The following is an 11706-nucleotide window of genomic DNA, read 5'->3' on the forward strand; positions in this document are numbered from 1 at the left end:
GAACGAGACGGGGAAAGTGAGAGAAGTGTGGGGGAGAAAGGGAGGGAGAGAGCCAAAAAGAGAGAGGGAGAAAAAGGAAAAGAGTTAGCCGGACCTGGTGGCTCGTGCCTGTAGTCCCAGCTACTCTACTCGGGAGGCTGAGGCAAGAGAATTGCTCGAACCCAGGCGGCGGAGGTTGGCAGTGAGCCAACTTCATGCCACGGCACTCCAGCCTGAGCCACAGAGCCAGACTCCGTCTCAAAAAAAAAAAAAAGAAAAAAAGAAATTAAAAAAAAAGGGAAGAGGGAGAAGGGTAGCAGGATTGCTATAGGGAATGGTCAGAACTAAGCAAGTTACTCAGTATTTCTTTGTAACTCATTGATGTTATGTTTATTGTCTAGCACTCTCATTACACTTTGATCCTCATAAGAATACGAAACATGTCCATTTTATTCTCCACTCTATATACAGAGCCTTGCACAATCCTTGGCACACAGTGACTACTTGATAAATATTTATTGAATGAATCATGATAAGGAGGAGAGGGAACCAAAAAAATAAAGATTCCGAGAATTCAAGATAGGCGACTGGGAGAATACAAAAGTTTGGAAGTGCAGAGGAAATAATGAGTTTAAATTTTGCACGTACAAGTTTAAGAAGCCTATAGTGCACTCGTGTTCATGTTTAGCAAAATTCATATGTGTAACTGGACCTCAGATAAGCGGTGCGGGCTTGGGATAGGTTGTTAAGATTCATTAGCATACGGGTAGCAATTTACATCACCCTGAAGAAGGGAGGCTTTAAAAGGGGGGATGCACCGGAAGTGACGCCAGTCAGAGGTTAGGTTAGCGGAAAACGGAAGCGGAGTGGCCGAGAAGCAGCTTCCGTTAGCACTACCTTAAAAGGAAAAGAGCCAGATAAAGAGAAAGGTTAAAAGTATGAGAAAGTGCAGAAGCCACTGGTCTCAGGGAGACAGAGAAAGACACCAAAGAAGAAGTCACTATTATGAGGGACCACACACCAGCCACTCAAGGTAAAACTACAACATCTAATTAATTTGCCATTTAAATCAGAAGTCGTTGGCGGCTTTGGGATGAGAGGTTTTTAAGGGGTGTTGGGGAGCAAAGCCAGATTGCCGTGATAGTTATATTGCTTGAGTTTGAATCTCAACTAGTCTGTTACCGTAGGCAGATTCACTCCATCTTAGCTGTAAAATGAAGATTATAAAATAATAGCAATTACCTCAGCATTGTTATAATAAGTGGATATATGTAAAACTGATTAGAAAAGCACCTTACATACAGTCAGCGCTTCACATTTTAGTTATTGTTAGAATACTTTGCAGAATAAATAGCCCTTAAAAGGTGGTGAATGGCACTGTGAACTTAATTTTTGTTGGTGTCTGCAAGACATTGTAAAATGCCAGAATGGGGAAACTAGATGAACTTTTCCTGTTGAATATGGCTAGGTTAAAATGAAACAGTAATTTTAGGCATACTGCCAAAACATAGTAATTCAGTGAGGGTGATCCTTCCAGAATGTTCCAGAATGCTAAATTGTTCACTATTCATGCACGCCTTTCCCCAAGCTCCGCCCATTTATCCTATAGGCTACGGAATAGGAGGTCTCGCATTTCGAATTGGTCTCCAGAGGACTTTGGCTCCGCCTCCTGGGGCAAAAAAAGTCCCTGTAATTGAACACTTTCATTTTTGCTTGTCCCCAGGCTTGTCGGTAGAAAACTAAGGGACTTTCCTTTTGAGTATCATGTTTACAAAAGCGAAGTGGTTTTTAAATTTTAAACTAAGTAAGTATCAAACAAGTAGATAAGGCGGATGGGAGGGATCTGCAGGAACTGAAGGGCGGTGGAACTTAAGGTTGGAACATCGGTGTGCTTTTAACGACGGACCGAGCTACTTCCGGGAGAGAATGGGAGGGTGGAAAATTCTGTGCGTTTGGCGGGTTTCGCTCTCTTCATAAGTATTGATCATTCCGCAGCTGTGGGGGCCGGACACGTGAGGAGGTAGTGACGCCGCCACTGCCGGAACACGCTGCTGCAGGCTCCCCGATGGCCATGTCTGTGGTGAGTGCTTGGGCTGTGGCAGGTCTGCTGGGCGCCGGACTCCAGTGGCTGATTGGAGGGACTCCGGGGCGGTCTGGTTGCTGCTCACGTGGATAGGTGACGAATCACGGCCCGGCTCTCTGTACTGCGGGGCGGGGCCCACGTTTTGCTGCCCGCCTTGCCGGCCCCAACCCCGCCTGTTTTGCTGTCGCTTTCTGGTCCCGGAAAGGACCCTGAGCTGCGAAATAGCGACAGGCGGGGGTTTGGGGTTTGTTGTTTATGGCTTGCATTCTCTTTTTCTCGATTATCTTCCTCTCTAAAAATCACTTTCAGTTACCTGACAAACTGGCGATTCATTGTTCTTAATTCTGTAATAGACTGGGCCCCGTAAATGAATGAGAAGGAAGGTATTCCTTAATTCTCCGGCACGAACGCCAACAGCGTTGCTTTCTTCGGTTTCACGGTTCTTATGCAAACAGCAGTGAAAGTTCACGTAATGTGGGAAAGTTTCCTAAGTGGAGCTGCCAGTTTTTCAAGTAGTTGAACTACTTTGGGGTGTGTGTGTGTGTGTGTGTGTGTGTGTGTTCCGTTCAACAACTTTGGAGTTTGGCCCTAACATCTCACTTGGAAAAGAGAAAACACTTGCCTAGCTTATTCAGTGGCAGTTTTCGCCGCTCGCTCTCCTTTTCTAAGGGTCAGGTGGTGTCATTTTCATTGCCGTGAATGTTTGTAAAATATTGAAAGTCTAAAGTACTTAGTTGCCAAGAAAAGATTATAAATTTATATGTAGAGACTGAAAAAGACTCAGATTCATTGAGAAGATTATGTCCTAAAGACTTGCACTTAAAGTTAGTGAAAAATTTTAAAATTGCAAACTTTAGAGTCCAGCCTTTAAAATGTCTGAATTTATATGAAAGAATGTGGACTATATATAGAACTACATGGTGGTTGAAATAAATCATCAGCTTCTGTCAGTGGTTTTGTGTTTGTGAGGGGTTGAAACGGTTGGTAATCTATACTTCTGGAATTTTTCTTGTAGGATTTTAAAACTTATGTAGATCAGGCATGTAGAGCTGCTGAGGAGTTTGTCAATATTTACTATGAGACAATGGATAAAAGAAGACGGGTGAGTGTTATAGACTCTACTACTGTTTTTAGACTACTACTCGTTATTAAATACCAGGTCGTGTCTGGAGCCAGCGTTTCATCTGCCTTGCATAAGTGGTAACTGTGGACTTACCCTTTAAAAGCAAATTGCTCAGGGAAGGATTGGTATGGCATTCATGGGAACATGGGCTCTGGAATCATATCCCAGGTTTACCTTTACCTAGTTTTTTAACCTGGAGCAAGCTGTCATTTTCCCTTAACCTCATTTTCTTTTCAGGTTGGTAAGTATGAATTAATTAAAATACCGCACTTAACATTGGGCCCAGCATATATTCACTTAAATATGTTTCCTTTTCTTAGTTCCATCAGTTAACCAATACGGTTAAGGTAGTATTAGTGCTAATGGAGGGGTCGGTCATTACTGGGAATATTTCCTGATTCGCCCCTTTTATTTCATATATTTATAGGTAATTTCTGATTATGGTTCAGAAGTATAGCTTACACCCACAAAAAGTATGCATGTAGCATGGATAATATTAAGTCCTCAGCAGATCGAGATTTCATCAGCTTTTTCATTGCAACTTATCCCTGCACCGTATCTTTTAAGTAATTATGTCAGTATGTAGTCAAGTGAGTCTTGCCTAGGTCTCTTACCAGCATAGAACTGTGCTTTGGAGAACTACTTCTATCCTGCAGCTGCAAAAGTTAATACCCTATCTCTAAAAACCTATTTTTTGTATAAAACCCATTTATTAAACATGGGATTATATATATATATATATATATATATATATATATATATATATAAAATATACTTTAAGTTCTGGGATACATGTGCAGAACGTGCAGATTTGTTACATAGGTATACAGGTGCCATGGTGGTTTGCTGCACCCATCAACCCGTCATCTACATTAGGTATTTCTCCTAATGCTATCCCTCCCCTAGCCCCCCACCCCCTGACAGGCCCGGGTGTGTGTGATACTTCCCTCCCTGTGTCCATGTGTTCTCATTGTTCAACTCCCACTTATGAGTGAAAACATGTGGTGTTTGGTTTTCTGTCTCTGTGTTAGTTTGCTGAGAATGATGGTTTCCAGCTTTATCCATGTCCCTGCAAAGGACATGAACTCATCCCTTTTTTTATGGCTGTATAGTAGTCCATGCTGTATATGTGCCACATTTTCTTTATCCAGTCTAACATTGATGGGCATTTGGGTTGGTTCCAAGTCTTTGCTATTGTGAATAGTGCTGAAATAAACGTATGTGTGCATGTGTCTTTATAGTAGAATGATTTATAATCCTTTGGGTATATACCCAGAAGTGGGATTGCTGGGTCAAATGGTATTTCTGGTTCTAGATCCTTGAGGAATTGCCACACTGTCTTCCACAATGGTTGAACTAATTTACACTCTCACCAACAGTGTAAAAGCATTTCTATTTCTCCACATCCTCTTCAGCACCTGTTGTTTCCTGAATTTTTAATGATCACCATTCTAACTGGCCTGAGATGGTATCTCATTGTGGTTTCGATTTGCATTTCTCTAATGACAAGTGATGAGGCGCTTTTTTCATGCTTGTTGGCCACATAAATGTCTTCTTTTGAACAGTGTCTGTTCACATCCTTCACCCACTTTTTGATGGGGTTGTTTTTTTCTTGTAAATTTATTTAAGTTCCTGTAGATTCTGAATATTAGACCTTTGTCAAATGGATAGATTGCAAAATTTTTCTCCCATTCTGTAGGTTGCCTGTTCACTCTGATGATAGTTTATTTTGCTGTGTGGAAGCTCTTTAGTTTAATTAGATCCCATTTGTCTATTTTGGCTTTTGTTGCCATTACTTTTGGTGTTTCAGTCGTGAACTCTTTGCCCATGCCTATGTCCTGAATGATATTGCCTAGGTTTTCTTGTAGAGTTTTATGGTTTGGGTGTTACGTCTTCTAAGTGTTTAATCCATCTTGAGTTAATCTTTGTATAAAGTGTAAGGATGGGGTCCAGTTTCAGTTTTCTGCATATGGCTAGCCAGTTTTCCCAACACCATTTATTAAATAGGGAATCCTTTCCCCATTGCTTGTTTTTGTCAGGTAAAAACCTATTTTTTTAAGGCAAGAGATAAAAGAAGTTTCTTGTACTGATATTTGATGTCAGGGAAAAGGGATGTGACAATGGATGTTTACTGTGCCTTGCCTTGAATGTGTATTGTACCTTATTGCTTTCAAAAAATAAAGTAGAAAAAAAAAGACAACATAGTTTATTACCAGTGTCAAGGTATGTGTTGACTTTTTTTTTTTTTTTTTTTGAGATGGAGTCTCACTCTGTCGCCCAGGCTGGAGTGCAGTGGCACGATCTTGGCTTGCTGCAACCTCTGCCGCCCAGGTTCAAACGATTCTCCTGCCCCAGCCTCCCGAGTAGCTGGGATTACAGGCATCTGCGACCGTGCCCGGCTAATTTTTGTAGTTTTAGTGGAGATGGGGTTTCACCATCTTGACCAGGCTGGTCTTGAACTCCTTACCTCGTGATCCACGCACCTCAGCCTCCCAAAGTGCTGGGATTACAGGCGCGAGCCACTGTGCCCGCCCGGCCTTTTAACCCAAATTACATTATAGAATTATAAGCTGATAGTGTGTCTTGTGACCCCAGAGTTTTAACTGTTGAATTTCTGCCTCATTCGGGCCTTAACTTATTTGACTTATCAAAGTCTCTGCTTTAGCAAGTACTCATGATTCTTTTGAACTAAGTACACTAATAGAGTAGTACTATAGCCGAGCATGGTGTGACATGCCTGTAACCCCAGCTACTTGGGAGACTGAGGCAAGAGGATTTCTTTTTTTTTTTTTTTTTTTTTTTTTTTTGAGACGGAGTCTCGCTCTGTAGCCCGGGCTGGAGTGCAGTGGCCGGATCTCAGCTCACTGCAAGCTCCGCCTCCCAGGTTTACGCCATTCTCCTGCCTCAGCCTCCCGAGTAGCTGGGACTACAGGCGCCCGCCACCTCGCCCGGCTAGGTTTTTTGTATTTTTTAGTAGAGACGGGGTTTCACGGTGTTCGCCAGGATGGTCTCGATCTCCTGACCTCGTGATCCGCCCGTCTCGGCCTCCCAAAGTGCTGGGATTACAGGCTTGAGCCACCGCGCCCGGCCGGCAAGAGGATTTCTTGACCCCAAGAGTTTGAGACCAGCCTGAGGCAATAGAGCGGGACCCTGTCTCAAGGTTTTTAAAAAACAGAATAAATTTTAAGAAAACACAGACCTCTTCTCTAAAAAGTGGAAGTAATGAACTAATTCTTTCTAACACATGCAAATATTAAATGTTTCATATATATAGCCACTAGCATTAAAGGTTACAGGTAGGGCTTGATCAAAAACTTTGTTAATTCTCATAATTACAAAAGGAAGACACACTAAAACTGGCTTGGAGCTGCATATGCTTGGAATTTGTGACCATTTAATTCATTTTAATACAGAAAGCAGAACTTAATTGGGTGCAAGGTTTTATTGTGTCTAAAGTGAAATGTGAAAAAATATATTTTACTGCCTAGTTTATAAAGAGTAAGATGATATTTATTTAAGGCCAAGATTATAAGACAGACATTTTGTTCACATTGGTTTCCAGTGGAGATGGAGCAAGTGGAGTGGAGATGAAGGTAGAACTACAAAAATTGTTTATATACAATCTGTAATATTTTAATCCATTTCTATAAAATTTTTATCTAGAAGCAGAATTATTTCCCTTTTTAAAATTTGTCTTTCTTTTTAGGCACTAACCAGGCTGTATCTGGACAAGGCCACCTTAATATGGAATGGAAATGTTGTTTCAGGGCTGGATGCCCTAAATAATTTTTTTGACACATTGCCTTCTAGTGAGTTCCAGGTCAATATGTTAGATTGCCAACCAGTTCATGGTAAGATCATGATCTTTCAAGATGCTTCCTTTGTTTTCCTTTAGTAAGCACTGAGCTTTTACACCAAAAGCAGCGAGAAACTTTCAGTGGTAGAACTATTTACTTATTTGAGCAAGTTAAATATTATGAAAAATTTAACTGTCCAGTCAAACTTTGGTCTTCCTTCAGATTCTTTCCACTACTAGGTTTTGATGGATTGTGTGATTTTGGCTTATTAAAAGTTGTATGTAAAATTGAGATTAAATGTGACTTTTGTAAATAGAGGGGAAAGATTATCTGATTTCTCGAAATAGTTGCCTGCTGGACCCTGAAATGTCTCCAGAGTACAATTATACCGTATCTCTGATTAATGTGTTTCAGTATCTTACAATCTATTAATATTTCACAGAAATTTACTCTGTTATGTGAAAGGATGACTTTTGACAAGACAATCTGATTCCAGGTAGATGGATACAGTTGAATATAACCTCTAGGTGGGGTCCTAAGTGCCTTAAATTGTAGTTTAGGGTGATTTTTTTTTTCCTTTATAATTTCTGAAAAGAACAATAGTGTAAGAAGCAAAACATGAATAAGCTCTGTTAGAAAACTGAAATATTAATTCTGAAATATTTATATATATATATATATGAAGGAAATGGTCCTATGCTAGATATAAGCCCCCCTCATTTTAAAACTAGAGTATCCCAAAGTTTTCTGGACTGAAAATAATTTTAATATCTTTGACTGAGTATTTAGTTTTCTGGATTTGGGTATGCATGCTTAAGATTATGCTCAAGGGACAGAAAGTTTATGAAAACATTTTTAAGCATTAGTCCATAAACAGTGTATTTTAAGCCTAAAAATCTGCTTATTTAGAGATAGAAAATGACCTGTTCTCTTTTTTTAATGTGGGTAAAGAGCAAGCAACTCAGTCCCAAACTACAGTTCTTGTTGTGACCAGTGGAACTGTGAAGTTTGATGGAAACAAACAACATTACTTCAACCAGAACTTCCTGCTGACTGCTCAGTCCACTCCCAACAATACTGTGTGGAAGATTGCAAGTGATTGCTTCCGTTTTCAAGATTGGTCTAGTAGTTAAAGGGGCAAAAGTCCATTCTCATTTGGTCCATTAGTTCCAGCAACTGAAATTTATGTGAATTATTTTGATTGTAGAAGCACTAATAATATGTGCTGAAACAATTTCTTTAATATTTTCTATTCCTATCAGCACCTTTTCTAGCAGCTGCCAGTTTGGAGCATTGACCTCTAAGAGCTTTAAAGCTATTTTTTTACATGCCTTATATACATTCCAATAATGACATTCTTACAGTAATATTAAGCACACGATCTTGGTACTAACATACTCACTGTGAACCCAGCCTATTGCAAAAATAAAATCCTTTTATAATATTATCTATGGGATGTCACCACAATATAATGCTCTGGGAAGAAGTGAAGTTTTTTGGTTATTAGGTTAATTTTGTAGTAAAACACATTGCCTGTTTTCAGTTAACACTGGTAATGCCATTTTAATATATGACTTTTTCAAATCAGTTCAGTGAAAATAGTACAGATTTAGGTTTACATAACTACTCTGACATAGTGGAATTGCATATAGAGATGTTAAGTAGTCTTTTTTCATTTTAAGTGATTTTTTTATTTTGACATGTTTTCTTATGAAGTAAATTAATCAACTAGAGAGGTGCAAAACATTCTCAGTTGATATCTGAGTATTGGGTGCATTTTGTGGCTTAAAAACAAAGCTTCCTAAAAAGATTTTTCTTGGCAGCTTCAGGTCTATACATTTAGGTAATGAGTGGTAGTACAACTAATAGCTTTAACAGGAGAATAGGGAATGAGAAATAGAAATCCAAGGCTGAAGCCAAAAGTAAGGAGGGTGGCCAAATGGTAAACTGTTGGTACTTGTTTTCTACCTCCTAAAACTGTAGCTTATTTTTAGGATTTAAATCACTAAGTTAATAAGTATCCTTGCCAAATGATCATGAGTGTCATTTTTGTTCTAAGACTAATATTTTTAGATCTTTTCACTTCACCTCATACTTATCATCAATGTATATCTCCATTTATTCAAGAACTTACTGGGGTAAAATAACAGCAATAAACCTAACCTTTTAACAGAATCTAACATGAGAGTTGGAGTCAAAGCCATTGTTATCTTTTGGTGACACCCTTAAATTTTAAGTCTTCCATGTGAACTTTAGGCCCAAAGTTTCTTATGTATGACACATCCCCCAAATAAGTGATTTTTTCCCGGTGCTTTGTACTGTCAACTGCATTATCTTTAGTTATTTAAAGGTAGAATTATTTAATTTTGTGATTTGTTCTTCCATATGACATTGAGCAAATAGATCTGTTTTAAAATATGTTTCTGCTATGTGGCTAACTCATTGTCTTTTTAAAAAGAAAATGGAGAATAGCAAATCTTCATGATAATCCTCAAAAGAACAAAATGCTTAACTTTACCTCTCAATTTCTAAAGGTAAAAAACCTAGATTCGCTTTTGCTTAAACATTAAATATCTTTTCCATTTTTTAATGTTTATAAGCTAGATATGCCAGCTTTGTTTCTACATGGCAACCAAAAACTGTTTCTTTTCACTTAATTATAAAACCAGTAATTCATTTACTCTTGCCCAAAACTATACACTGTGTTTCTGTTATAGTAACAAAATAGAATTATGTAGAATTGTATGGAACTCAAATTTAAACCATGCTTCCTTGTGGTACTGATCGAAACTTACACATTTTATTCTACTCATAGTGAGCTTATTCTTATTTTGGATTGATTTTCCAAAACCACAGCTTTAGCAGCAACAATCAGAATGCCCAAATGCTGTCCTTTCCCTTATGGAGAATAATGTCAAGTAAAAGCTGCATATAACTAGCAATAACTACATTGAACGGTGCGTATTGTTCACGATTGTTGTGTGTTTTAAGACTTGTATATAAATTGCTTTTTCCAAACTCTGTATAACTTTTAAATGGCTGGAACTACTCTTATAAGGACTAGACTGTATTTTTGACATGCTCTTATTTTTGTAACTTGAAAAAATAAAATTTTGCCTTGTGACAGATTTTCTCAAGCTTGTTTTAAGGTCTTTTGATTTTTGTTCTTAGGTTTCAGTCTTTACAATATAAGGTTTTTCAAATTTAGAAAAAAATTACAGTAGTGTGTTGACAACAGTGGTTAACAACTTGGATCTTCCTTTTGTTCTTTCTGTAACCTGCCACATCTTTCCCATTTTCCTGCCAATTATTCACATTCCTGAGATCATCACTTGTTTGAGATACCTGTAGGTTATTGGCGAGAAGTTGGAAATCTTAACCTTGAGAAACCAGCTAAAATACTATATTCAGTAGGCAGTGAAACCAAAATACAGTTGATTTCCAGAAAAAATGGTTCATTAACTTTAATTCTACATTAAAAATGTGTCAACACTACTGGGTAAATAACAAAATGAAGGCAGAAATAAAAGTGTTCTTTGAAACCAATGAGAACAAAGACACAACATACCAGAATCTCTGAGACACATTTAAAGCAGTGTGTAGAGGGAAATTTACAGCACTAAATGCCCACGAGAGAAACTAGGAAAGATCTAAAATCAACATCCTAACATCACAATTAAAAGAACTAGAGAAGCAAGAGCAAACACATTCAAAAGCTAGCAGAAGGCAAGAAATAACTAAGATCAGAGTAGAACTGAAGGAGATAGAGACACAAAAAAAACCTTCAAAAAATCAGTGAATCCAGGAGCTGATTTTTTGAACAGATCAACAAAATAGACCGCTAGCAAGACTGATAAAAAAGAAACCCCTGTGGGAGGGAATTAATTCAAAGAGAACTACAAACCACTGCTCAATGAAATAAAAGAGGACACAAACAAATGGAAGAACATTCCATGCTCATGGATAGGAAGAATCAATATCATGAAAATGGCCATACTACCCAAGGTAATTTATAGATTCAATGCCATCCCCATCAGGCTACCAATGACTTTCTTCACAGAATTGGAAAAAACTACTTAAGTTCATATGGAACCAAAAAAGAGCCCACATTGCCAAGACAATCCTAAGCCAAAAGAACAAAGCTGGAGGCATCATGCTACCTGACTTCAAACTATATTACAAGGCTACAATAACCAAAACAGCATGGTACTGGTACCAAAACAGACATGTAGACCAATGGAACAGAACAGAGCCCTCAGAAATAATACCACACATCTACAACCATCTGATCTTTGAGAAACCTGACAAAAACAAGAAATGGGGAAAGGATTCCCTATTCAATAAATGGTGCTGGGAAAACTGGCTAGCCATATGTAGAAAGCTGAAACTGGATCCCTTCCTTACACCTTATACAAAAATTAATACAAGATGGATTAAAGGCTTAAATGTTAGAACTAAAACCATAAAAACCCTAGAAGAAAACCTAGGCAATACCATTCAGGACATAGGCATGGGCAAGGACTTCATGTCTAAAACACCAAAAGCAGTGGCAACAAAAGCCAAAATAGACAAATGGGATCTAATTAAACTAAAGAGCTTCTGCACAGCAAAAGAAACTACCATCAGAGTGAACAGGCAACCTACAGAATGGGAGAAAATTTTTGCAATCTACCCATCTGACAAAGAGCTAATATCCAAAATCTACAAAGAACTTAAATTTACAA

At 38.4% G+C, this 11706-nt stretch overlaps 1 protein-coding gene across 3 annotated transcripts; it reads left to right on the forward strand.

Moving 5' to 3' along the window:
- Window positions 1-806: 806 nt before the first annotated feature.
- Window positions 807-10119, forward strand: NXT2 (nuclear transport factor 2 like export factor 2). 3 transcript variants are annotated; one of them, XM_050775227.1, is made up of 5 exons: window positions 807-1012; window positions 1975-2059; window positions 3078-3164; window positions 6892-7036; window positions 7934-10119. In XM_050775227.1, exons 1-5 carry the CDS (start codon window positions 918-920, stop codon window positions 8113-8115), a joined length of 594 nt encoding a protein of 197 aa, XP_050631184.1. In that variant the 5' UTR covers window positions 807-917; the 3' UTR covers window positions 8116-10119. The 3 variants fall into 3 exon arrangements, with proteins under 3 accessions (XP_050631184.1, XP_050631185.1, XP_050631186.1); XM_050775228.1 differs by lacking the exon at window positions 807-1012 and adding an exon at window positions 1690-1783; XM_050775229.1 differs by lacking the exons at window positions 807-1012; window positions 1975-2059 and adding an exon at window positions 2162-2306.
- Window positions 10120-11706: the final 1587 nt, after the last annotated feature.

The sequence above is a fragment of the Macaca thibetana genome, chromosome X (genome assembly GCF_024542745.1).
Source record: "Macaca thibetana thibetana isolate TM-01 chromosome X, ASM2454274v1, whole genome shotgun sequence".
NCBI lineage: Eukaryota > Metazoa > Chordata > Mammalia > Primates > Cercopithecidae > Macaca > Macaca thibetana.